Source organism: Pongo abelii, chromosome 1, assembly GCF_028885655.2.
Source record: "Pongo abelii isolate AG06213 chromosome 1, NHGRI_mPonAbe1-v2.0_pri, whole genome shotgun sequence".
NCBI classification, from domain to species: Eukaryota; Metazoa; Chordata; class Mammalia; order Primates; family Hominidae; genus Pongo; species Pongo abelii.
In genome coordinates this window covers 215,440,942-215,468,771 of record NC_071985.2, presented here as the reverse complement: position 1 = coordinate 215,468,771, position 27,830 = coordinate 215,440,942, and the positions used below count along the sequence as shown (strand labels likewise).

Genomic DNA, 27,830 nt, shown 5'->3' with positions numbered 1-27,830 from the left:
GGGAGGCACCTTCGTACCCAGCAGAGCCCATGCCCCGGATGAACTAATTACCATGCTCCCTCACCCTCATACCCAGCCTTCCTTCCAGAGAGACCCTAAAGTGCTTCTGAGCTGCTCGTACATATTTATATGCCTGCGTGCACGATAAAAATAAAACCACTTCACCCACCACTGAAATGCAGCCACTCGGGGTGTGAAATACGGGGCTTATGGAACAGCGGCAAGGAGCGGCTCTCAAGGAGAGGCGTGTGTCCCTCCTGACATTGCAAAGGGGCAGCTGAAGGGAGGTGGAATTTAATTATCTTGGCGAGTAAGTGCTGGACGTGGAAGTAGGAGCCAAGAAGACTGTGGGTCCCTGGGCACCTGGGACTCCCTTGGCCTCCCTGGGATGGAGAGCTGGTCCTGCCAGGGAGGACGGTACCAGCTAAAGGAGTGCATGGGCCCTTCAGCATCCATCTCTTTACAGACCCCTGAACCCCACTCCCTGGGAGCTGCCTGCAGGTATGTGGGCTCCAGCTGTCTGCCCTCCAAAACCCAATGTGCCACCAAGCACCATTTCTTTCTTTAAAGGAAGGTCCCAGGAGGCGTTCGTGAGTTAAGACCTCTTGGAGTGAGGACCAGCAATTTTGCTGCTGTCCGGTCAAGGCAGCTGTAGCTAAGAGAGGTGCCATTCTCAGAAGAAGCTGAGCTTCTTTTCTGGCCATGGCAACCTTTCAATGGTTCCTTGACTTTGTTCTGATTTCTGGTGCTGAGTCTTGCTGTACATTTAGACTTCTGCTCCTGCCTGTCCTCTTTTCCCTCCCTGCCTCCCTTCTTCCTTCCTTCCTTCCTTCCTTCTTTCCCACCTTCCTTTCTTCCTCCTTCCTTCTCTCCCTCTTTCTTTCCTTCCTCTCTTCCCTTTCTTTCCTCCTCTCTCCTTCTCTCCTTCCTTTCTACCTTCTTCCCTTCCTCTCTCCCCTCCTTTCTTCCTTCCTCCCTTCCTCCCTCCTTCTCTCCCTCTTTCTTTCCTTTCTTTCTTCCCTCTTTCTTTCCTTCCTTTCTTCCCTCTTTCTTCCCTCTTTCTTTCCTTTCTTCCTTCCTTCCTTCCTCCCTCTCTCCTTCCCTCCCTTCCTCCCTCCTCTCCCTCTTTCTTTCTTTCTTTCCTTCTTTCTTTCTTTCTCCCTTCTCTCTCTTTCTTTCCTTCTTTCCTTCCTCTCTTCCTCCCTTCCTTCCTCCCTCCCATCCTTCCTCCCTTCCTTTCTTCCTTCCTCCCTCCTTCTCTCCCTCTTTCTTTCTTTCCTTCCTCTCTTTCTTTCTTTCTCTCTTTCTTTTTTCTTTCCTTCCTTCCTTCCTTCCCTTTCTCTCTCCCTCCCCAGTCCCTATCTCCCTCCTTTCTCCCTCCCTTTCTCTCTTTCTTTCTTTCTTTCTTTCTTTCTTTCCTTCTTCTTTCCTCTCTCCCTCCTTCCCTTCTCCTTTCTTCCTCCCTGATATATTTTGGATATTTGTCACTTCCAAATCTCAAGTTGGAATTGATCTTCAGTGTTGGAAGTGGGGCCTAACAGGAGGTGTTTGGTGCCCTCCCTGAGATAGTGAGTGAGGTCTACCTCTCTAGGTTACGGTGAGATCTGATTGTTAAGAAGAGCCTGACACCTCCTCCTCTTTCTCTTGCTCCCTCTCTTGCCATGTGACACTCCTGCTCCCCCTCTATCTTCCACCAGGAGTAAGAGCTTCCTGAGGCCTCACCAGAAGCTGAGCATATGCTGGTGCCATGCTTGTACAGCCCCCAGAACCACAAGCCAAATAAACCTCTTTCTTTATCAATTACCAGTCTCAGGTGTTCCTTTATAGACACACAAAATGGACTAATACACCCGCCCTGTACTTTGCCCATCTGACCACTATAGTCTTAATCCCCTGGTGCAAGCACAGAGGCTGAAAAGGCCAAGAGAAGGCATCCAATGTAGGCTTCCTGAACTAGTGACAAAGAAAGCTGAGCTCTGGAGCAGGAGCAGAAATTAGCCAGATTAAAGGATGTGTATGGGGTGCATGGGACAGGGTAGGGGAGATGGGAGAGAGAGGGGAGCTTGGATGGCTATCTCAGCAGAGGGGGCAGCATGTAGAAAGGTCTGCAATCAAGAGAGAGGGCTTCGTGAACTCTGAGAACTGAACATGTGAACAACGCTGCAGATGTGAGCCCAGGATGGAGCTGAAGACCCTTGTAAACCATTCCAGGAATGCTGGCTTTTGTGTGCAGGCCCTGGGGAGCCAGTGAAGGATTTTAAGGGGGGTATCCTGATCAGCTTGTAACCCTGGGTATACCCAGGTGACCTGGATGTGGACAGTTGAGGGTGGTGCTTTATACAGAAAATGGGGTCCAAGGATTTGAGCAGATGTCAGTTCTGGGGAGGCTCAACTGTCCTTCCTTTATGTGGAGGCCTGAGTGAGGTGAGGTCTGGGGACACAGCAGGAGGGAAGGAGCCTGAGAGAGGCATCTGGGAAGGAGAAAGTAAGTGGACCAGGCAGTGGGTACAGCTCTGCTGGCAACGAGCTCTGGTGAGCAGAGACAGGCTGTCTGCCCTGAGATGTTGGCGCTCAGGTGGTCTTGATTCTGTACCAACACTTGCCAACTGTGTGCTCCTCAGGGCACAAACCACGTCCTTTTGCTTCTGTGTCCCTTGTACCCAGCTCAGTGCCTGGTCCAGAGAAGCCCAATAAACATGTGTGTTCTTCAAAACCCTCAGCGGTAGCAGTGATCCATTAGAACCACTTGTTTAGGGACCCTGGTGTAATGCTGTTAAGGATTGGGAGCCCCTGAGCCTATGCCTCTCAGCTGCCATGCCCCCAGTGCCTAGGCACCTTCCCTTGAAGTCATTAAAAGCGTGAACAATGCCTCTATGTTCCCAGGGCTAGCAGTCCATTAGCACTCCTTTCAGGAAAAGATAGCTTTGAAAGGTAAGTGATTTTCCCTGTGTGCCTCCCAATAGCCTTTCATTCCCGGGAAACATTCCAGTCTGATTCATCAATTGCCTCCTTGTAGGATCATCCTCTTGCCAGCGTCAATGGAGAGCAGGACAGGAGGCTGAGCATGGGTAGAAGTCGACATAACGAAGTCAGGGAAGGGAGATAGCGTTAGGTGACCGGCAGGGGTATGGGATTGCTTCGTCTTCAATCAGTAGCACAGAGAGAAAGGAGGAAGAAAAGAGCACCTTAGTGGAGATGTGAGGGCTACAAGGATGATGAAGCATCTTCTGGGGCTGAGAAGGAACTGGTCAGTACAGAAGGATCTAATGTCGAGAGTCACCAAATCTCAAACTGGCATGTGCATCTCGCTCATTTGTTCAATGCAGTTTTCATTGTTCCTGTGCTATCCTTCAGCATTGATCGCCCTGTGTGGTTTACAATAATCCTGCCTAACCTCCCAGCCTCCTCCCCCTACACTCCCTAGTTCCAGCCTTCCTGGACCACCTGCTCTCTCCTGGAAGGCAATCTCTGCTGCATGCTTTTGTAAGGCATCGCACATGCAGCTCTGCCCCCAAAGCTTTTCTTTCCCTGGCTAACTTGGGCATCCTTCAGAGATTTAGGTCTCACCTCCTCCAGAAAGCCAGTCTCCCAAGTCCTAGCTCAGTGCCAGGTGCAGAGTAATCGCTTCCATAGTGGCACAGGAAGGAAGAGATGAAGAGAAGGAAAGCGGAGGTGGATTTGTGCCCAGACAAGCCATAGGTTGTCAGGGGTCTCGGAAAGCCAGCCCAGCCTTTGCTTCTTACAAATGAAAACTGTGAAGCCCAGAGAAATGAAATCACTTCCCTATCCTATAAATCAAATGGGGATTTTCTACAATGTTTCAGGGCCTAGAAACTCAAGAGGGAAAATAGGCTGAGGAAATTGTCAGGCTTCGCCGGATGGTGTTTGTAATTAATCAGAGGACTTTTGTAACAAATACCTCTTCATTCCCAACTGAGTGACAAGCCTGGTTAGCCGGACCTTCCTTCTTTGCTCCGGGTTCGTCCAGAACCATGTGACCCAGGCCAGAGAGGGGTGGTGTGGAAGATAATAAGGAACAAAGTGAAATGGGCCCAGACTTTCCAAAGCATGGACTATTACCTGGGGAGGCAAGACACATGGGTGAACTGGCTGAAGAGAGCATTGCTGCGCTATGCAGGAGGGACAAAATGCCCCTCCAAGAGTGCAGGGAGCCGACAGTCTTGCTTTGGGTCTCATCTATAGTATTATGGACCCATAGTACAATTGTGGCTAATTAAGGAGCTTAAGTATTTGTGTTTTGTAATAGCCTGCCTCACTGCAAATATAATAAAGCCTAAAGAACTCGTAAAACACGAAGCTGATTCGTTTTTACGGAATATAGATAGGCCCTTGAACTTGAAAGGTGGTAAAAATGGAAGGAAATCATGTATTCGATGGCGCCACCTGTTGTCAATGTGTGATATTGCAGCTTGTCAAGGAAAGGAGGAAAGAGGCCGCTCCAAGGGTGACCACAGAAGATCCCAGTCCCGTCTTGACAATCGTGGAGACAAGAGTCCAGAACCAGGAATAGACTGACTAATGCTGGAAAATGCCACAGAGGAAAAACAAATCACAGGTTCTGTTCCCATTGGCTTTTTTCTTTGATTTGGAGTCATGACCAACATCTGAGTCTCTTGAGATCTTGACCCTGGGAGTCTTTATCCACCCCTCTCCACTTAAGAATGCAGGAAGCTAAGGACAAAAAGAAGGATCCACAGTGTGGGATAATTACAACATCGTATGGCTGCCTTGGCTTTCAGTAAGAGTTGTTGCAGCTAATGTTTATTGAGTGCTTATGTCATTTGAAGCATTGTCTTAATAAATCAACACAGCTTGATGAGGTTGGTACTCGTAGCCCCAATCCCATTTTACAGATAAGGAAATGGAAACACAGGAAGGTTAAATAATTTGCACAAGTTCTTACAGAAGTTCCCTCCTTTCCTTCCTTCCTTCCTCCCTCCCTCCTTCTTCTCCCTCCCCTCCCTCCCTCTTTCCTCCCTCCCTCCCTTCCTTCCTTCCTTCCTTCCTTCCCTTCTCCCTAACTCCCTCCCTCCCTACCCCCTTCCCTCTTTCCTTCTTTCCTTCCTTCCTTCCTTCCTCCCTTCCAACTGTCATTTTTTTTGAGTGCTGAAGCTGGGATTTGAGCCTAGGCAGGCCAACTCTGGAGCCCATGCATTAAGCCGGTGCACTTGACTACATCTGTTGGCACCTTCTAACTATGACTAATACCTGTTGGTCCAGGTCTCTCACACTTAGCAAGTGCAGTGATACAGGAAAAAGTAAAAATCTTGCTGATGCCTTCTAACCTCGTTTCATCTATCCATGCTTCCATCCATGTCTGTATCCACCCAACAATCCTTTCTCTAATCCTTCTGTCAACCCACCCACCCACCTACCATTTGTCATCTGCCCACTCACCCATCCATCCATCCATTCATCCAGTGATTCCCATATCCATCCATACAATCATTCGCACATCCATCCACCCATCCATTCATCCACCCACCCAGTAATTCTCATAACCAACTTCCTTCCTTGCATTTATCCAACAGTCACTTTCTTAAGCACCTACAACCTGCCAGACACAGTCAATACAGAGATGAATCAGCTGTGGTCCCTACCCTTATGTTGGTCACATTCCCAGGGATCCATAAAACAATGTTATAGCTGCTGGCTTGTGATCGGAAAGGCGAGTTACGCCTGACCCTGAGGGAGGCGAAAGAAAGGCTTCCCAACAGATGTGACTCTCAACCTTGGCCTTAATGTATGAATGGGAATTGTTGGTTGGAGAAGGGGAGATGGCTATCAGACAGGAAGAACAGCACCAGCAAAGGCAGAGAGGCAACAAAGGCCCTAGTGTTGGAAGGACAGAGAATGATCCAGAGCATGAGGTGAGTGAGAGCAGGGGAACGAGGGACAAAACCAGAGGGGGCTTAGGATGCAGCCAAGGGGGCATACTAAAGAGCTTGGGCCTTCGACAATAGGGAGTGCTGTGAAAATAGCAGAGGAGTTGAGGTACAGACATGGTGAGAACCATGCAGGAGAAAGGTCTCTCCAACGGCAGCGGGGAGGATGAACTGGAGAGGCTGGGTCTGGAAACAGGGACCAGTTAGAAGAGATCATCTGGGTTCAAATGCCAGCTTCACCTCTTATTGACTCTATGCCCTTAGGCCAGGGCTTGCATTCCTATGTGTCTCATTATTCTTGTTTATTCCATGGTCTAAACACAGAAATGACCTACAAGATTCTGGAAAGAATTCAATGAATAGTACAAGCAAAGTATAGCACTTGGCACGTAGTAAGCACTCAATATATGGCATCAATTGGCAGTGGTTGTTGTTATTATTATTACTATTTCTACTGCTATGATATCAAGGAAGAGATCAGCAGGCTTGTTCAGGGCCAGAGTGGCATTTTCCACCCTGTGATTCCCAGAGCTCTTGCTCACACGATGTTAATAGATATTAATGGAAAGAGGGTTCTGAGGCCAAACAAGTGTGGACTTCAACTAAATAAAACTGGAAAACGAACATAGACAAGCCAAACACAAAAAACTGCAGGACTTCTCATAACCTTTCATAGGCTCACGTGAACTATAAACTTCCAAGTGGAGAACAGCTGAGTTTGTAGCACTTCTCGAACATATTTAGCAATGAAACCCTCTTGCAAGAAATGTTTATTACAAACCTGCAAAACAAATGGTCAGTGGGACCCAGTTTGGGGAACAATGGTCCTCCTGGGTCCATCCCTTTTCTCTGGTCCCATAATGCTGAGGCCCCTTCCCCAGCCCACAGCTCGAGATTCCCACGCACACCTGCTGACATCTTCCACCGGGAAGATGTGATGGAACTTGAGAGTCCAGGTGGGGCTGAGGTTCATTAAGGATGAAGCATTGGACTTAATTCCAAGTGGCTGACTCCATATAAATTTGGGTCACTGGTGTTAAGGTGTCACTTTTTGTTGCATTTAATTTAAACAAACAATAAAAGCTCTGTCCTGACTGCGATGGAGGCTGGTGGAGGTTTAATTCCCGGCACAGAGAGGCAGAATGCAGGACAGGGAAGCTGGAGGATTGCAGGAGTGTGTTGATGAGAGAGGGAGAGAGGAGGACAGAGAGGGAGAGAAATGAGGACCCCTGGGGCAGGGCCTGCCTGGGGAAGTCCACACCAGATCCCTGTCCCCAGAATCCAGTATCCTCTACCCTGGCCACCTTGGGTAATTATTTTCACTTCTCTGAGACTCAGTTTCCTTATCTGTAAACCAGACATAAACAAAACTGCCACAGAGGACTCATAGGAGGATTAAATGAGATAAGAGAGGTGGAACGGACTGGATTCATGAGTTTTTATATCCAAATACTGGCTTCCAAGATGTGTGCCTGTGTATATGTGTGTGGACACGTGTGTGTGTGTGTGTTCCTGTATATGTGTGTGGGCATGTGTGTGTGTGTTCCTGTGTGTGTGGACATGTGTGTGTTCCTGTATGTGTGTGTGGACACGTGTGTGTGTGTTCCTGTATGTTAGTGTTCCTGTATGTGTGTGCGGACACGTGTCTGTGTGTGCCTGTATGTGTGTGGACATGTGTGTGTTCCTGTATGTGTGTGTGGACACGTGTGTGTGTGTTCCTGTATGTGTGTGTTCCTGTATGTGTGTGTGGACACGTGTGTGTGTGTTCCTGTATGTGTGTGTTCCTGTATGTGTGTGTGGACACGTGTGTGTGCTCCTGTATGTGTGTGTGGACACGTGTGTGTGTTCCTGTATGTGTGTGTGGACACGTGTGTGTGTGTTCCTGTATGTGTGTGTGGACACGTGTGTGTATGTTCCTGTATGTGTGTGGACACGTGTTGTGTGTTCCTGTATGTGTGTGGACACGTGTGTGTGTGTTCCTGTATGTCTGTGTGGACACGTGTGTGTATGTTCCTGTATGTGTGTGGACACGTGTGTGTGCGTGCCTGTGTGTGAGGACACATGTCTGTGTGTGCCTGGGTGTGTGTGGACATTTGTGTGTGTGTGTGTGTATATGCCTGTGTGTGTGTGGACGTGTGTGTGTGTGTGTGTGTGGGCCTGTGTGTGGGCATTTGTGTGTGTGTGGGCATTTGTGTGTGTGTGTTCCTGTATGTGTGTGGACATGTGTGTGTGTGTGTACACGTGTGTGCCTGTGTGTGTGGACATTTGTGTGTGTGTGCCTGTGTGTGGGCATTTGTGGGTATGTGTGTGTGCCTGTGTGTATGTGTGTACGCTTGTGTGTGCCTGTGTTTGTGTGTATACACTTGTGCGTGTGCCTGTGTTTGTGTGTGGACACTTATGTGTGTGGCTGTATGTGTGTACACTTGTGTGTGTCTGTGTACACGTGTGTGTGTGTGCCTCTGTGTGTGTGTACACTTGTATGTGTGTGCCTGTGTGTGTGTGTGGTGTACTGTGTCTAGGTAAGGTGTTTGAGAACTCTGGTTCTTGAGCTCTTCCTAGGTCCGAATCTGGTCCTATTCCTAGCTGTATTGTACTGAGAAAGTTGCTGAACTTCTCTGTGCCTCAGCTTTCCCATCTGTAAGACAGGACAAATGATGAGACCCACCTCATACATTATTGTGAGGTGTCAATGAATTTATATACATTAAATACTTTCACAGCACCTGGCACAAAGAGGCACTTTCATAAGTTCTTAAGACTCTTATTATTGAACCTCACTGGGTGTCCTGCTGCAAACCAGCAGAGCCCATCCCCTTGGGAGCCAGGTTGGGGGAGGCAGTCATGTGCTGCATCCCTCCCTTTTCCTGGCAGGGAGGGTGGGGACTAGAGGTCATAGAGGGGCCCTTTGACCTCTGGGGCTGTTCCCTGGGGTCCGCGGAGGAGAAATTTGCTTTGTGATGTAGTGCACTCTGTTGGGAGAGCCTAGCTCAGCACCATGGACAGAGGGAGGCTGAGGGCAAACAGCCACACCTCCGCCAAGGACTCCAGCTCAGCCAGTGTCCGAGGAAGAGGCCTGTCCTGCCGTGACTCATGGGTCTGAGTGCCAGGACTGCAAAGTGGAGGCCCTGCAGATCCATTAGGAGACAGGAGCCAAGGGATGTTAAGCAAATTAAAAGCCCCAGGGCTGTCCCGGGTGACCTTTTCCTTTGGCTAAGGCACCCCACCCTGTGCCCTCTGCTAACTGTGCTTCTCAGTGCTCCAGAGATGTCTTTCTCTGGGACAAAGGAAAGGCTTCAAAGCTGTATCTTATGAAACAGGAGCTGGAGGAGTGGGCTTCCCCGGAGGGGCCTGTGAAAGCAGCTGTATTACCACTATCGTTACCATATGGCCATAGACATGCACATCACAGCCAGGCCCCTTTGGGCAAAACCAAACTGCGCACCTGAGCAGACACCTCCTCTCTGATGGGCCCAGTCAGAATATGTGATCCTGGTGCTCCGAGGAGGTTCACTGCCACAGGACGCCTACCAAGTGCCAGACTTGTGCAAGGAGCTGAGGAACAGAGTGGATAAGACTGAATGACCTACGCTCATTCATTCATTCATTCATTCATGCATCCATCCAACTGGTATTTATTGAGGATCCACTATGTGTCAGGCACTGGCTAGGCATAATAATAATTATAATACACGGTGATGTTAAAGAGAGTTGAGGTGATTCAGAAGTCTTGGGGCTGAAGGAGATCTCCAACACACCAGCCCCAATCCTTGGTCCTAGGAAGCAACCCACCCTTGGCTGTTAGGCCTGCTTTCCTCCTCACTAGCATATCCTCAGATGTCATTCTCTAGCTCCTTCCGCTGGCTCTCTTTTCTAGCTGGTGTGAACCATGGCTGGGAAGAAACATCACTGAGGGGCCCTGGAATCCCACCTGCTCCCTGGCCCTCATCTCCAAGGGCTGGGCTGCAGGGAGTGCAGCCAGGAAGCCCCACCAATTCAGGGTTCACCTGAGGAACTGATGCTGTCCACCTGCCTGGCTGCACGCCGATTTGCAGCTGGGGTCAGAGAGTAGGAATGCCCGCACAGCGATGCTTGGCATTTCCCTGCACAACTCAGACCAGCACAAGGGACCGCACGAGCTTGATGCTGTTCTCCAGCCAGGGAGCCCCTTCTACAGAGGGTTTAGAACCTGGGATGGACTTTTGGGTTCGTTGACTTTTTCTTGGGTCAGAGTGGGGAGGGGAGGGCCGGGGCGGAGGCAGCAAGGGACTGTGCCCTGCAGCCTGAGAAGAAGGCGAGGGGGAGAGGTGACCTCAGCTGACCTCAAGCTGACCTCAAGCTGACCCTCAGCAGTCTGGAGAAGGGGAGACCTGGGTGGATGCGAGTGAGAGGGAGCAAAGAACAGCAGCCAAAGGGAGAAGAAAGGACCTAAGACTCCAGTGTTCATCAAGTGTTCAAGTCATATGCAGTCCAATCAACCTGGCAACCAATTAGTCTGATTCACACACAAAAAAAATAAAAATAAAAATAAAAAATCCCATGTAGGGACAAACTGTAATCAAACACCTATTTATAAGGGTTTATTATGATCATTATTATTATTTTACTGAGAGGATCATTCTAAAGCCTGTCAGGTGAACGTATGCTTTCAGATCTTCATAAATGCAAATCGCTCCTTCCGGGGCGGGTGAGCAAGCTGAGCCGCAGAGCTGCCTTGGGAGGCGATGGGGTGAGGTTCCAGAGGGCAGATGGAGGGAACAGTTCGCTTTCATGGACATCTCTGCACAAAGCTCACCCAGAGGCAGCCCAGCAACCACCCATTGCCCACCCCACTCCCTACACTCCTCTCAGAGGGCTGCTGGAGATGGAACTGGCTATAGACCCATTGCCCATGCAGGTAAACAATGCAACAGCCTGACTCAGCAACCTGCCAGAGCTAGGGAAGCTGGAGATTCTCCACAGAAGGCCTGGGTAAAGGGCCCCACCTGAGTTCTGAGCAGGTTTTGCCCCTGGTTGTCCTGGCTTTTCTGGCCTTTGCCAATCTCCTGGGTCCCTACCAATGGTGAAATTCTATCTCCTGAACTTCCTCATCTAACCACATCCCCAGCCCACCCCAAGGGCTAGAGTACCCCTCCCCTTCATCCTCACAGGAGGCCTCAAAGTCCACCGCCAGGGCTGAGGCTCAATGGTGTGTGTGTGTGTGTGTGTGTGTGTGCGTGCTTGCGTGTGCGTTGGTGGGAGAGTAATGGTAACATACAAGTCCCAAACCTGTTCTTCTCAGGCCTGGGGAGAAAAGGTGTCAGGTCTGGCAAAAAGGTGGAAACTTGGTCTCTGCCAGGAGGAAACAACCAGTTCCTCACCCTTCCTGGCTGGATCCCAGCATGTGAAAAAAAGACAGAACACACCCCATTTCCGTGGGTCCCTGGGGGAAGGAGCAGCCGTAATTGGGGAAGTTTCAGAACATGGAAACCCCTTAATCTTGCCCAATGAGGGCATTCATCGTTGGCAAGGCCAGAACTCCAGAGCCACACCCTGCCTGCCCTGCTCCCAGGATGGCATCTTTCCCTCTCGGGAGGGAGGCTGCCTCCTTTCATCAGGCTGAGTAGGGGGGAGGGCGATGGTAATCCCGGGGATAGGAGGGGCTAGGTAAAGGGTGATCCGATGAAGCATAGCTTCCAGGGCGGGGTGTTGGGTCACCTGGGTAAGGGTTAAGAAGCTGGAGGCAGCAAGCCAGTTTTGAGTGAGGGGGGACCTGAGTGAGGGGAGAGGGGAGGTTAGGAGGGGGTGAGCTCTCCTTGTCCCTGCAATAAATCGGCTTAGCGGACGAGAGCCGAACAGCCCAGAAAGGATTAAAGAAAAGTCTGTATAATACGCGGAGAGCGCGGCGAGGGGAGGGCGAGGAGGGCGGGGGGCGGGGAGAGGGGGAGGGACGGAGGGAGGGCGAGGGGAGGGGGTGCTCGCTCCGCCAGGAGAGGCGAGCGCGAAGCAGAGAGCGCGATTCGGCTCCAAACTCCGGCGCTGCAGCCGTTCGGACTCTGGGCCGCGTTGGGCACCGCGCGCAGCCAGGGAGCCGAGAACCGCGGCGCGCCCCGGGGACGCCCAGAGCGCGAGGGTCGCTGCGCCTCGCAGAGCCGGAGCCGAGTCGAGCCGGGCGCCCGGGCTGCCTGGCCGCGGCGGCATGGGGGCGCCCCCGCGGCGCTCCGCGCTGCCCGCCACCGCCTCGGCCAGCGGCCGGAGGCAGGAGCGCGTCTGAGCCCATGGCGAGAGGACCCGCCGCCACCGCCGCCACCGCCGCCGCCCCGCCACCGCCGCCAGCTCCCGGGCACCATGCGAGCCTCCCCGAGCCTCCGCCGCTGCGTCTGCCTGCTGCTCGCCGCGATCCTGGACCTGGCGCGCGGTGAGTGCGCGGGCGCCTGGCGGGAGCCGGGCGGTGAACGCGCGCGGGGACGGGGTGCCGGGGGAGGGCGCTGGCCGGGGTCGCTCCGAGAGGCTCGGGCTGCGAGCACCGGTCCTGCCCGGGGTCTGTGGAGCTGGTTGGCTTGATGAGGGAGGGAGGACGCCTCTTGGAGAGCGCTCATGGGTTTGTGCCAGGGTATGTGTGTGTGTGTGTGTGTGTGTATACAATCGTGTGTCTTTGTTGTGTCTCTGGGTGAGGGTGTCCGGGAAGGAGCTGTGTGGGGAGAAGGTGCGGGAGTGTATTTAGAGATGCAAGTGTATGTGTGCGTGTGTGTGTGATGGTGAGGGGTCTGCGTGTGAGTGAGCGAGTGTCTGGAGGGGTGTTAGAGTGTCTGTGTCAGTTACATGGAGAAGGTGTGTGTGTGAGTGTGAGCGAATGTTGGGGGGAGGGTGTGAACATGTGCCAGCTTCCCGGTGAGGGTGTGAAGTGTGTGAGCTTGTGTCACTGTGGGTGTGAGGTGTTAGGGGGTGGGTATGTGAGGTTTGGCGTTTCACGCGTGTCCCGAGTGTGCAGGTCTCTAGGGGTGTACGACAGCGGATTACTATTTCTGTGTGCACAGGAGATGGGACTGTGACACTGGGCAGGAGTGTGCTTATGTGGGATGGGTGGGGGTGCAGGTGCCTGGGGGTCGTGGGCTTCATGGGGCTGGGAGTGTGTGTATGCGTGCCATGGAGCGTGTGGTTCTTGTGTGCAGGGAGGTATGGACTCTTCCGAGGCTGGGGAGTTGTGAGCAGCTCAGTGTGTGTGTGTGTGTGTGTGTGTGTGTGTCCCGCCGTGCGGACTTGCTCCCGGGTTAGGCTAAGACAGCTAGAAGGAGGTTGAAGCCGAGCGGGTTCTCCGGAGGCAGTGAGAGGTGGCTCCGCAGCCCCAGGGTCCGCGGTTCGCGGCCGGCCTCCCGCCCAGTGCCGCCGCGTAGTGGGTCTTAAATGGAGCCGAACCCTTTCGCGCAGTGAGCAGAGAGCCAACGTGAGGCTAAAAGCCAGGCGGGAGGGAGGCGGGACCAGCGAAGAGCCGCAGGCTCCGAGACTACAGGGTCCGCGTCCGGGATCCTCCTCAGAGCCTGGTGCCAACCTCAGCCTGGCTGGAGTCAGAGCCTGGCTCCGCCTCGGAGGAGAGAGGGACGCGAGGTGCCAAAAAGTCGTCTTTATGATCAATAAGGTCTCGACCCCGAGCCCCACTGGATGATAGAGGTGGACGTCACCTCTGTCCTATGCCATAGCCTTGTCCCAGCAGGAGGTGCCTGCCTAGGCTCTGAGAGTGCCTGCCAGGAAGGGGTGCTCCCTTAAAAATAACCCCAACTCCTTCTACCCCGAAGTCCTTGGGGAGTGCTGTGTCTCCTGACGGGAGAATCTGCAGAATTTGAGCCCGGAAGGTGGTCCGGACAGCGAGCGGGGAGGGGTTGGTGTAACCCAGAAGGAATGCAAACCCTGTACTTTGTTCCCCTACCCTTGGAACAAGAGACTTTACTAAGTGGATCAAAATCTCCCCCCTGAACTTTGGGAGGAGGGCTCTAGAGGGAAAGGTTATATGGGGGAGGTCCCTGTTTCAGCGCCGCCGAGAGGGCACTGGGGTTTGTTGAAAGGCACTGGAGCCCTCACCTGGACATTGCAGGGAGACGGGGTTGGAGGTTGGGGACAGAAGGTAAGCACCCCTTTCCCTGGGAATGCGCAGAACAGAGAGACGCGGCAGGGTGAAGGAGAGGACTGATGGGAAGGGCTTGTTGGGAAACCCTGGCTCCGTCAGGACCCCACCCTGCGAGCTCTCCCTGGAACCCGGGAGCAGGGTTCTTCTGGCTGCCGGGCTGCGGAGAGCTGACCCGGCATCCTGGCGCCTCAAATCCCTTTGCCCGCCTCTGCGGGCTGCGGGAGGCGGGGGTTGGCGTGCCTGAGGGTGAGCGCATCTGGGCCGGTGGAGCCAGCGCGGCCTCGGAGCTCCGCTGCTCAGGATGAAGGAAGAGCGCAGACCCGGATCGCGAATGGGAAACTTTCCGCGTCTGGGGCGCAGAGGGAGGTCCGAGGCAGCCGGGAGCCCTCTCTTCTCCGCAGAGGAGAGCACACGAGGGTGGGGTCCCTCCTTCCTCCTTCCAAGTCTGTGCCCAGAATGGGGGGCGGGGTGCGAGAAGAGTCCGTGAGAGACGCAAGAGGCGGGCTGTGCCGGAGGAGGGCGCCCTTCCTGGAGGTGGCCGAGAGAGGTGCACCTGGCAGCGGCTTTGCAGGGCCACCTGCCTCGGAGGGCGCGGAGAGGAGCAACCCGGGCTGGCCTTCACGAACGTACTGGCGGTCACGGCTCGGGGAGGGGCACGGCCAGAGCGCCCTCGCCGGTTCTGCCCCTTTGGGTGGCAGAGCAAGGGTGCCCGACGCTAGAGTCGGGTCTGGCAGGAGGAAGGAGGCCGCTGGCTCTCGCACTGGCTGGGCCAGAAGTCCTTGCCCTGGCTCCCCACTCCCCAGAATCAGACCCTCCAGAGGAGAAACCCACATTTCTCGGGACTCCTGGGCGTGTTCTGGGGCGTTTTCAACTCCTCCAGCCCCCGTGAACCGTGCCTGGGCACTTCTGGGAAGTCTTGCACTGGAGCCTGTGCAGTGGCGCCGGGCTGGGGATGGAGGAGTGGTCCTCAGCCGCCGTTCAGCCCTGGGAAACGCTCCGCTGAGAGCAGGGTGGGGGCAGCCCCAGTTAGGGGTAGCCCACGGCCCCAGCCGGGGGTCTCCGGGATTGCGCGGGCGGAGGTGGGCGGCCCTGCGGGTTCTCGGGTTCTCTGTCTCCGCAGCCGCGTGTCAGCAGGTGGGTGGGATGGAGGGGCTGTCTCCGCTGGGCCGCCGCAGCCGCAGCGCCGAGACTGTGGGGGCTGTGCGCGCGCGAGCGGGTGTGACGACTTTATATATTTATCCTCCCTTCACACGCCCCCTTCCCACCGGGCGGGGGCTCTGGCGCGGCAGGGTTTCTTCCCCAGCCCCAACCGGGGGAGTTAAGGGCCCTAATCCCTTGCAGGCTGCCCCGCCCATGCCCCTCCAGCGTGGCCCCGCCCCTAGCCATAAACTCCACCCCTCTTCCACCCTGCAACCACTCTGCAAATGGGAGTTTTTCATTTTCGTGTTTTAAGTGCAGAGAATATTAGAGCTGGAGTGACCTCGGAGATCACTCACTTCGGTGGTTTTGAAACTTCCGTATTTTTCTTTTTCTTTTAAGTAGGAAAACCCTTTTAGAGGAAACATTATTACCCTCCTAAAATCCCAATACTTTGAGCAAGATGATAGATCGGAAAGTAGAGCTGCCCTGGTGGATGCTGGGGATGAGGCCCACATCGAGCGCTGCTTCCACACAAGTCTTTCACAACCTCAGACTGCTCCCTTCCTCCGCAGCTAATATTGTAGCTGGGGTTTTGTTTTTTCAATAGCCCCGATTATATGGATCAGCTGCGATGTGTCAAGCAGGATGCTGGCTGCTGCTTCGCAGTCTTCATTCATGCTGCAAGATGGATTTAAGAACTTCTTTTCACAGATTAGAAAACTGAGGTTCAGAGGTTTAAGACTTGTTAATGACAGAAGTACAGGCTCCTTCCGCTCCCTCCTAGTTCTGCCCCAGGCTCCTCTTTCCGCTGAATCTTCCCTCTCTCTGGCCGCAAAGAATCCCCTGGGCAGGGCATGTGAGTAGACAAGGACCCAGGTCATCTGAGTGATGCCTCAGATCTGCCTGGCTACTCTGATATTTCAGAACGTCAGTCACAGACACACTCGAACTTCACTACGCTCTGGCAAGATAGGCAGAGGAGGGAGTAGGGGAAGGAGGTGGAAGAATTTAGGGGACTTGCTTAGTTAGGTGCCTGGTTTATAGCGGTGTGTGACTTCCAAGGCAGAGACCAACAAAAAGGAGGCTGGTTAGTTCTATTAACTGGGTTTCCTGGCATCTGTAGAGGTATTTAACCTGGGCAGTTGACAGCCTGGCTTACCACCTTGCCCGCCTCTGCTATAGCCCCAGGCCACCAGGAATTCATTTATTCATGCATCCAACAAATGCTTATTGTACACTATGTGCCAGACACAGTGCTGAGCATTGGGAAAACGGCCCTGAGCTTGGTAGAGGAGTCCCCTGCCTCTATGGTGTTTAAGGCTCAGTGGGAAATTGATGCTTCATTTAGATGGAGGAAGGGGCTATTATCTCTCTCTGGCCCTAACTGAGCCAGGTGTCATGCCATATGCTTTATCATTCCTGTCTTAGAGAATCCTTACAAGCACGCTGAGAAGTAAAATGAGGTCCATTTTGTAGATGAGGAAATTGAGGCTCAGAGAGTCTAGGTGACTTTGCCAAGGCTGCCGAGTCGTTAAATGGCAAGCAAGAATTCAGATACAGGGCTGTCTGACTCCCTGGCCTGTGCTTCCTCCCTCCATGCTCCGCTGTCTCCTGGTGATCATTTCCTGAACCCCAGCCACATGGATGTGTCCAGTCTCCTGTCTGGATGCCTGACTCCTTCCCAAACCCACACTGAAACAGAATCAGCCAGGGTGTTCATCTGCACAGATGGGAGAGGGAGTGTCCCTGAAAGCTATTGCCATCACCAAGAGAATGAATAGGCATCTGCTGTGGGCAGGGCACATCTGAAAAGAGCAAGGCCTATGAGTGTGATCCTCATCCCAGGGCAGCGAGAGACTGGGCATGTTTCCGAAAAGATGAATGACAATCTATTTTGTCCATCCTCCCTCTCCACCTCCTTTCCTCCCCCATCCACTCCTGTTCCCTTCCTCTCTTTTTTCTTTTCTTCTTGTTTTTTCTTTTTTTAAATAAAAGGAGGTTCAGGATCTTTTGTAAGTGGAGGAACTGGGAGTTTCAAAACCAGGTCTGAAGCAATCCAGAGACAGCTGCTTTTTCATCACTGGAAAGGGAGTACAGCAGCCCTTACTACTTGTAGGAGGGTGCAAAGCTGTTCATTTCGAATGATAAATGTCAGTGGTGGTAAAACACATGAGATCACTTCCTAGGAGGTGTCCTTCTTTAGGATGAAATTCCAGGGAAGATTGGGGTGGTGAGATCCCGGAACCCACCTTTATGCTGTCAGTGAGCTCCAGGAGTGGAGGGAGCTCGTGTACACTAAGACCCCTGGCCAAGATTCCATGGACAGAGCAAATAAAGGTAGTGTGTATGGGGCTGGAGATGTAGGCCCTGTTCAGTCACCTCTGCAGCCCAAAAGAGCAGGAGAGACAGGTCGTGGGCAGGGGGTGGGTTGCAGGTGGGGTTTTTCTGAGACTCAGACTTCAGCCCCCTCCCAGGAAAGGAATCTGGTGTTTGGTTTGTCCACCAGCCTTTGTTACATCTTCTGGCCACATACTAAATTTGCTTTGGGAAATCACACCGACCCCCGCCCCCACCGCCCCGCCTAACACACAAATTGCATGACATCTTGGTGGGTGAGACTACTGGATAAGGCATCCCCAAGATGGGCCCTGGAATCTGAATATCAAGCAGAGTGTCACAAAGACTGAGAATCACTAGAATGTCCCCCTTGCCATTGGGACCCCCAGGAAACCATCCTTTGTTGGTTTCCCAAGACTAATAATGATGGGACCTACCTCCCAGGGTGCTGAGAGGGTGGAATCAGGCATTACAAGCAGAACTTTTAGCTCAGTCCCGTGGGCTCTGATGCTTGTTACTAGTGTTAACCATGGTAACGATGAGTACCCGCTGAAGCAGCCCCAGTCCTTGTGTTCCTCGATTTTTTCATAGTGTTCTCATTGGTTACTTTTTTTGGCTTGAGTGTCCAGTGTCAATTTCTGCTGCTTGCAAGGAAAGGATCCCATGAGAGAACCTCCCTAGGTGTGAGGACCAGTGTCAGCCTTGGAGTTGCCAGTCAGTGCGCTCTTGGTAACGCACAGAGGATGGTTCATGGCCCTCTGGCTGGGGGTGACCAATCCCACAGCCTGCCTTCTGTCTTTCCCTGGAGTCTTGGGGCCCATTGAGTGCAGTGTGAGACCCAAGTTGTTCCCCGCTAGTAAAACGTACAGATGGAGCCAATCTTATAATGAACTTCCAATCCTCTGACCCACTAGACCCTGCTCCACCCAGGCAGGGACCCCATCTGGTTCTGCTCACTGTCGAGTCTTCTCCACAAAACACATAGCAGGTGCTCAGTCAGGTTGTTTCTTTGGGTGATTAGGCTACCTCTGGCCTTTCGACATGTGCATCCTGGTTTTGAAGAGGGCTGAGCATGTGGCTTCCTATTTCTATGGAAAATTGTGTGAAAAGGCTTATAGCATGTGGAATTGAGGCTGGACTTGCAGGTGGACTTCCTGGCAGCAAAGACGTTCTGATCCTGGAACTACATTCTTTCTTTTTGCAGTTTCTCAGATAATCAAAGTAGCAGAGGCCCTGACTAGACATCTTAACTCTCTACCTGCTGGCAGTACTTGAAAATGCACAAAACACTTCCACACCCATTATTCCATTTAGACCTCACATCAGACATGGAGATGGCTAGTCTTGTACCTGTTGAACAGATGAGAGAAAATGAAGCCCGGGAAGAAGAAAGGATGGCAGTAGGCAGTGGCTGGACTGGAACCCAGATTCTGTGGCTGCAAGCTCAGCCTTCTGCCCATCCTCAACCCATTGCTGGGCTTCGTTTAGCCCACAGTGGTCTGGCATGAGACAGGTCGGTTTCCCATGTGCTTACAGGCCAGTGAGCTTTGACCTCAAGTGTGCACTGTGAGCTGCATGCTGCTCTAGCCACTTTGCTGCTGTGACTTCCTGTATCTTCCACTGCTGTCCAAGTGGGTGTTATATCCCCGGTCCACAGGTGAGGACACTGACATGCCCAGGGTCATGCAGCTTGAGACAAGAGCTCACGGTCTCCCCTGTCCCCACAGTCTTGTCCTGCTTAGAGATTTTTGGCCTTAGCTTCTCCATCCTCCACCTCCTCCCCCACTTCTGCCCTTTCTTGGCTCAGAGAGCAGACATCTGCCCTCAGCTAGCACAGCCCCTGGCTCCCTATAAGGCTTTCTCCAAGTCTCTGCTCACCTACATCCTCCCTCCACAGCCTCCCACCACACACACAGACTCAGGTGTGCCCTAAGCATGTTGGCAGCAGTACTTTGGGCAACACTTTGAAAGCAGCCCTCCTCTGGGGCTGGAGATGGTTGGGGGTAGTCTCCCTCCTGAACAGAGCTCTTGAGGGTGAGCATCTCGGCACCCTCAGCCCTGGCACCGGGCCTGGCTCTGAGCACACAGATCCTGAAGATGTTTTTGTTGAATGAATGAATGATGTCTCCCCTGAGCCTGAGGTTTGGTTCAAACACCAGACCCAGGCTTGTTTCCTGGCCCTGCTCAGTTGCCTCTGGAAGTCCTTTCTGGTGTGAGAATGTGTCCATTGTCCTTCTCCACTCCATGGACCACAGTGGCATCACAGCGGGCATCTGGAGGAAGGGCCAACACTGCAAGGTGGTGGGAAGACCAAGGGGGCTTCGTGTCCCCTCTATGTTCTCCTTGGAGAGGGGACTGTCCTAGATGGGCGATGGTAGGGGGATTTGGGAAGGTAAGGAAGGAAGGAGGGAAGAAAGGAAGGAAAAAGGTTGAGAAGGGAGGGAGGAAGAGAGGAAGAAAGGAAGGAAGGAAGAAAGGGAGGGAGGGAGGGAGGAGCGAGAGTTCACTGAGCAGCTACTATGTGCCAAACCCTGTGCCAGACATGTTCACACATAACATCATACTCAACTATCCCAGAAATGCCCATTTCGGAGATAATATTCTCCCCCTTTACAGATGAGATAAAGAGGCTTGGAGAGATTGTGTGACTTGCCTGAGTGAGGGGCAGAGCCAGATTCACACCCAGCCATTGATTTGCACATCTCTTCCCAACTCTGAGTTTTTCCCATTGGTAGCTTGAAATAGACCATTACTGGAGTATTCACACAATGGAAATCAGCAAACTATACATTGGGGCATCCCTCACCCGAGAATTGGTTGTTACAGACTTGCGAGCACACCCCTGGGTATGCCCATCCTTCCTAATCCCTGTCTCTGTGGGGCAGCCACCTGGGGTTAATGTGCTTTGGTTTCCATCTGCAATGGGCTCATGTTGTCCACCACTTCCTAACAAAGTATCCTTGGGCAAGACACTCGCTGTCTGAGTCATAGTTTCCCCGTCTTCTAAAAATGGAGGGTGAGTGAGATAGAGCAATAACACATGAGAGCTTTTGGCATGTAACTGGCCTCTCCCTTCCTCCTGATGGGGCCAGCAGGCCATGGAGACTCCGAGAGGAGAGTGGGGTCACTGTTTCTTCTCCCTCTGCTGGAGCTGCTTTGGGCGAGAAGTCCACGATCCAGTCACTTCCATTAATTAAGCAGCTGCCCCACGCCTGATTCTGGACTGACAGAGACCTCTCGGGGAGTTTCAGGTTGTGGGCAATCCCACATTCATTGAGAACAATTAAAAATCACGTGTAATCAAATGGCCAATACAGGGCTTGAACCAAGCTTATGTTTTTGGGGATTAAAGGGAGTGGCCCAGGAAGGCTCTGAAGGATTGAAACAATCTTGACAGGTCAGGAGTGGGTTCCAGGCAGGAGAAAGAGCACATGCAAAGGGCTGGGGGAAGAAAGGGGAATGCCTTCTGGGCAGGTGAGGGTTGGAGCCATGAGGCACCTGGCCTTGCTTAAGTGCAGGTCCTGGTTGAGAAACTGGGGAGGAGGATGGAGGAGTTGGCAGAGACCTGCCTGCTAGGAAAGCGGTCTGGATTTGAGCCCATGGGCTGAGGGGAATGGTTTAAAAGAGTGGAGTGGCATTCCCAGAGCAGGGCTCTAGGAAGATTAATTTGGCTTTTCTGGGCCACCTGAAGCTGGAAGCTTTTTCGAACCTCCACTGGGTTATAAATGGTTGCTCTGGGTTGCCCAAAGAGATGATGGACTCCAGAAAGAAATGCCATCATTTGGAGATGGCCCACTTCTCCCAACACATCCTGACCTGGTGAGGAGGGAAAGCCAGGCCCTTGGCCAGGCCCTACCAAGATTGCACAGCCTTGAATGAGACTGCCCCAGCCTGAGTGTGTACCTTGGGCTTGACCCAAGAGTGAAGGGAGGAGGAGCGCGGTCCTGGGGAGAAGCTTCTAGATCTCCCATGGGCATGGGCTTTGTAGTCTAACCAGCCTTCAGATTCCACCTCCACCACTTGTCCAATTTGTGAACTCAAGTAACCTCTTCATTGTTTTATCCTTGGTTTCTTCAACTGCACTTGTCACTCTTCATGGTGGCCTCGTGGGGTGGGGGCTGCTGGGAAGCGTGAATGGATAATACCAGGAGGCCATATGCACAGTGGCTAGCATACAGCAGGTGTTTGAAAAGTGGTTGCTCCCTTGATGATGTTTGGCTCCCCACCGTGTGGTAGGAGCACCCTCCAGGTTTGAAGGGAAAGAAGTGTTTATAACCTTTGATGCCCAGGAGGAGAGGATGAATGGCAGGTTTCCTCATGTGGATCACTGGAAGAACCTTTGGGTTTGGAATTACAGAGCATCTGAGCCAGAAGGGAGCTGGGAAATTATCTGCACTGTCTCCTCTCTCCCCATTTTACAGATGAGAAAACTGAGCCCAGAGAGAGGAATGGGTCCTTCTTTGTTGCATGCACCGAGCATGATGTGGGGGGCAGGTCTTCTCCTTCAATGTCAGGGACCTGTCCCAGGGCTTGGCCAGGTGGACCCACCACTTGAAGAGCCTGGCATGGGGAAGCCTCTGGGTCCCCTGAAATTGGGTGAGGACCTTGGCAGCGCTTCAGTAGGGAGCAACTCCCAGCCTCCTACATCACAGGACAGCTTGGGAGTCGCCACGGAGAGAAGCAGCTGAGCCTTTGGGGGTTTTTTTTGTTCCTTTGCCAAGCTGTTCTCTTTGCCCTTTTGTTTCTCTTTCTGCAGAGGCGCTCAGTGCTCCTCTGATGGGCTTGTTTGTCACCGGTCGTTGGTGCTGCCTTTATCTCCCCAACACCATCTCTTCCTCCTTTTTGCCCTAACGCCGACCCAAAGGAAGGCATCCATCACAGGCTGCCCTGGCATCATTCTGGGCTGGGCTGGGCTGGGCTGGGGGAGGGGCAGCACAAGCATCCGATACACTGGCAGAGGCTGGGGCAGCTGGAGGGTGGGTAGCTGTGGCATCCTGAGCTGGTACTCACCGCCCGAGTGCTCTGGTTTTGTCGAGTGGGTATTCAGGCCATACAACAGCCAAGAGCTGAAGGAAGGCCAGGTGTCTGGTTCCACAGAAGCAGGTGATGAGTTGCTAATTGTCACCCAGCACCTAATGTCCCAGGCAGGGGCGGAAGGAGTGAGGTGGGGGGCGGCAAAGGCAGTCACCTCACAAAGACTTCTTTGTTTCCGTCTGCAGCAGAGAAGTGGGTCTGATCTCAGCTTGGAAGGGAAGAGGCATCAGAAGGCCAATTCCTAAGGCCTGTTGCCTGGATGGGGAGCTTTTGGGAAGGTGGGGGAAGAAGGAAAAGTTACCCCATGGAGAGCATAGGGGTTACCTCATGGGGAAGAGTTAGTCATTCCCAGGCCAGTCTGGCTTGCAGAAAGCAACTTCTTGTTTCAGGAAGCAGTATAGTCTCTCCCTCCCCCCCTCCCTTCTTTCTTTCCTTCCCTCCCTCCCCCCCTCCCTTCCTTTCTTCCTTCCTTCTTTCCTCGTCTGATTGAGGAACTGAATTTTGTTGAAATCAGCTAAATAGAAGCTGAGACACCTTGCTTAGTTTTCATTTAAACATCAGTAGTCACACATGGCTATGTATTGACTGGAACAGTGCAGCTCTAGACTGTAAGCCCTAGGAGGGCAAGAACTTACCTATTCCCTTCTTTCCTTCCTCCCTTCCTCCCTTCTTCCCTTCCCTCCTTCCTTCCTTCTCTGGCTCTTGTTCATTTATGCAGCAGATATTTATTGGACGTTTCCTGGGGGTCAGGCACTGTGTTGGGTTCTAGAAATCCAGAGGAGGGCAAATAGGCAAGTTCTTGCCCCACTGGGGCTTACAGTCTAGGGCTATGCTGTTTCAATAAGTGGCCATGTGTGACTACTGATGTTTAAATTAAAACTAAGCAAGTTTTCTCAGCTTCCATTTAGCTGAATTCAACAAATTCAGTTCCTCAATCACATGAGTCACATTTTAAGTGCTCAACAGTGATTGGCGGCTAGTGATGACGGTGTTGGGCAGTGCACTTCCAAAAGCTCTACTGGACAGCCTGGTCTAGGACAATGTTCCTCTTTGGGTGTGGCATGCCCATTGACAGGAAGAAAGTAACAAGGAATCATAGCAAAGGGGTGGCTTTCTCTTTTCCTTTCTCAGATTGTCCTTCTGGCTGTGCCAAGGAGAAGGTCTCAGGCTGATGCTCTCAAGCTTTAATGCCCCTCTATCCCATGATGATTTCTTTCCAACATAAAGATAATAGGTCTGGGGCAACAAGCCTCCAGCGAGCCAGAGGAGGCAAGGCTTTTAATAACGGTATTTTGTTTTCATTGTAGTTATTTTTCAGTCACTCTCCGTTTAAGGCAACTGATACCAATTTGTCATTTGGGGCAGTGATTTAAATTCTCCCTCTTTTTAAAAAAATGGCTTTATTTAAGTAAAAAATGAGTCAAGTTAAAAATGTTAAGTACATAGTGGAGCAGGTGGCATGCAGATATGGCCAATCTGTGAAGGTGGGGGATGTGAATGTCTGCAGTTAGAAACCTCGGTTCAGATGGAACCACATGGGCTTCTGGAGGCACCACCATTTCTATGTTCTGTGATCCGGGGAACAAGTTACTTCACTCCTTATCAATCAGGTTCTGGCAGGAAATGGCAGGCTCAGCCTGGAGCGTCTGAGGAGGGCTTGTTCAAGGGACTATTTGCATAGGATTTCTGGAAAACCGCAGGGAATGGTGCAGCCCCTTGGAGCTAGAAGAGTGGGGCACTTTCTACCTGTAGCTTGGAGGAGTAGATGTAACGAGAAAACAGGCTGGGCTGTGCCAAGAGGACTGCCAGACAGCCAGGCGGCCCTGTGTAGAGGACTGCAGCCAACTCTTGGGGCCCTGGCAGGAAGCTGGAGGGAGAAATACCCCAACTTTACCCTCTTCCTGCCTTTGGGTCCCTTGATGATGCCACCCATTGATCAAACCCTATTGGAAGCCCATACAGATCAGCCTCCAAAGTGCAGAGCTGGTAGAAAGGGAAGAGAACGAGCTGGGGTCCAAGTAGCAGAGATCCAGCACAATTCTGCTAAGCCTCAGTTTCTCCATTTATAAAATGCTCTACGATGCTCATTGTACCTGACAGGGTTGTGGCGATGATGCAACGAGACAACATATATATATAGCTAATGATTGGTAGCTATTTATATTTATAACAATAGCAGCAATACGGTGCCTACTCTTGTGTCCAGTCCTGGGCTCCATGGTAGATTTTTCCTGAGCTAGGAAGTAGCATATGAGAATGGGGTTTTAGGGTACAAGGTGGAACTGGCTTTTCAGCAGCACATGAATTTGAAGGGGCAGACACCTTTGGAGGCAAATTGCAGCTTGCAAAGCGGAAGCACTAGCGCTCTCCACAGGCTGGTATTGACCTTTGCAGTGTGTCCTTCCTACTCTGGTCTCTTCGACATCCCCGCATCTCCCCTGTGCCCTAGTCCATCCCACTGATTGATTACTTCACCCCAGGGTTTACCAATTCGTCATTCCCCAGTCTATTTTCCATCCTATTTCACACGGAGACGTTCTTTCTCCTTAGATCCATTTAGGTCATCTTTCCACCATCCCCACCGGCTCCTATCATGTGCAGCCTGGTCCACATCAGTTATGAAGAGACTCAAAACTGTCTCCTTCCAAATGGAAGGTAGGTACTCTCCAAGCCTCAGCTACTCCTGCCAGAGGCTGCTTTCACCCTTGCAGGTGGGGGAAGGGAAGATACTCTTGAGTAATTTAGCATTTTGGATCACTGGATCTTTATCCTTCACCTGAAAGCTGTAAGTGCCATTGCCACTTTTAGAGGGACCAAAAGGAGTAGCTGGAGCTCAGGGAGTAGCTGGCTTCTATGTGGAGATAAATATTCCTCGGGAAAACTTCCACCGGCAGTCCTCTTAGCTCCCAGCTACTAAGTTGGCTGAGGTGGCTTTTTTCACCATCCTCTATTTTCCTTTGTCCAGCCCCTTTTCTCATCTACCTGACTGTTGAAATTGACTTTGATGAGGACTAATTTTGTCCGTTGAAATTCATGAGACACTTACCCATTTGGTGCTTTGCTGAAATTGCCATGACAAATACCAGTGGCAATTTCTTCCCTGGCTCATTCTCTAAAGTGTTCTGGGCAAGACAGAGTGCCCCTGCCCTCGCTGACTTGCCATCTGTCGGCTCTGCCATCCTCCACCAGCCCTGCGATTGGCCCTGCCCCGATGCAGGTCCATCTCAGCCCTTCCTACGTGCTCCGTGGTGTGTGACCCTTTAGGAGGAGATGGGTTGCCTAAGGGGGACAAATATGCCTTAGGGGGAAAAGTTTCACCCACAGCCCCATTGAGTCTCAATGTCCAAGTTGGCTGAGGTGATATTCCTTTACCCAGCCCCTGTTCCATGTACCTGACTGTCCAAATTGACTTTGATGAGGACTCATTTTCCAGTTGAATAAGGGGACACGTTCTGTAGGCCAGTCCTCCATCACGGGCAGGTGCACCACTTCTGTCTCCTTGAGCCAGGTCCTGGGTCACCAGGATGGCTTTGGTCACCCATGAGTCTCATTTCCCTGGGCGGTAGGGGTACTGCCTTGTGGCTGGTGAGCTCCGAGCTCCGAACCCCTCCCTTGTCTGAGCCTGGACATACCGCAGAGATTGCCAAAGAAACCTCAGTCACCCTCTTCACGACTTTTGTCATGTCTATGTCTCATCTATGCTTTTTTTTTTTTTTTTTGAGATAGAGTCTCATTCTGTCGCCTAGGCTGGAGTGCAGTGGTGCAATCTCGGCTCACTGCAACCTCCGCTCCCAGGGTTCTCATGCCTCAGCCTCACAAGTAGCTGGGATTACAAGTGCATGCCACCATACCCGGCTAATTTTTGTATTTTTCATAGAGATGGGGTTTTGCCATGTTGGCCAGGCTGATTTCGAACTCCTGACCTCAAGCGATCCTCCTGCCTCAGCCTCCTAAAGTGCTGGGATTATAGGCATGAGCCACCACGCCCAGCCACCCCATCTGTACTATTTTTTACACCATCATTTTCTTAAAATCAAATTTCAGTAATGGACTCCTTCTTTTTTGGCTTGTCTGGTTCCAGGGAATAATGTGTGGGTTTGTTGTATTGACTGTAGATTTTTTTTTTTTTTTGAGATGGAGTCTCGCTCTGTCGCCCAGGCTGGAGTGCAGTGGCACGGTCTCTGCTCACTGCCACCTCCGCCTCCCGGGTTCAAGCAATTCTCCTGCCTCAGCCTCCGGAGTAGCTGGGACTACAGGCGCACGCCACCACGCCCAGCTAATTTTTTTGTATTTTTAGTGGGGATGGGGTTTCACCGTGTTGCCTAGGCTGGTTTCGAACCCCTGAGCTCAGGCAATCTGCCCGCCTTGGCCTCCCAAAGTGCTAGGATTAGACGCATGAGCTACCACACCCAGCCAGATTTTTTATTAATTCATATTAAAATAAATATGTGAGTATTTGAAATTTTTAAGAAGCTTCTCTCATACCATCTTAGCATCAGCCTGTCAGCTGCTTTGGAAAATACCAGTTTGGTAGGAAGGGCACCAGCCTAGCAGTTTTGGACCCTAGGATCTGATTTTAACTTCTCCATTAATTTGCTGTGTGACTATCCCACTCTCCTGGGTCCGTAAAATGAAAGGGTGAGTCTGGATGATCCCATTCTAAGATTCTTCGATGGGCAATAGGATTTAGAAGGAGCACCCCACCTATGCTCAAAATATTTTTTAAAGACTAATTTGATGCCTTCCCAGCTTCCTGCCTCTGGGATGAAGCATCTGCCTCTAGAGAACCCTGGCAAAGAATAGCTGTGCCAGTGACAAGGGATGCTCCATTTCCTGGGAGCATAGGACAAAGCCTTATTCCAGCTCCAGTCAGCAGCCCTGCACCAAGCATCCGCTCTGGCTTGGGCCTTCTACTAGGGCTGGGGCTCCAGAGACATATAAGACCCAGTGCCTGTCCTCAAGGAATTCATAGTCTCTTGAGGCTGATAGACAGGCAAACAAATAAATCATGGCATAATATTGGAAATTCTAAGGTTGACATAGGTACCAAGTCCTAGGGAGAGTGCAGAAAAGGGAATGCTTAATCTGCTTGAGGTGTGGATGAGAGTCACACATCGCTAGAAGTGGTGATGCATGACTGGGTCTTGAAGGATGCATAGGATTTGCCAAGTAAAGAAGGGAGTGGAGGGATCTGAGCAGGATGCAACAGCAAGGATAAAGGCCTATCGGCTGGAAAGGGCCTGGGGCACATGGGAGAGTCGGGAGGCAGGGGTGAAGGATGTGTATTGCAGGTAAGAAGTGAGGCTGGAAGGGAC

The 27,830-nt window shown here is 52.1% G+C and overlaps 1 protein-coding gene across 1 annotated transcript in view; it reads left to right on the top strand.

Moving 5' to 3' along the window:
* The first annotated feature begins 11,877 nt into the window (after positions 1–11,877).
* The window catches only part of IGSF21 (immunoglobin superfamily member 21), a 271,337-nt gene continuing 255,384 nt past the window's right edge, over positions 11,878–27,830 (top strand). The window contains exon 1 of the mRNA XM_024251582.2: positions 11,878–12,300. Within this exon, the coding sequence (XP_024107350.2) occupies positions 12,231–12,300 (70 nt within the window). The 5' untranslated portion in view covers positions 11,878–12,230. The remainder of the gene's footprint in view (positions 12,301–27,830) is intronic.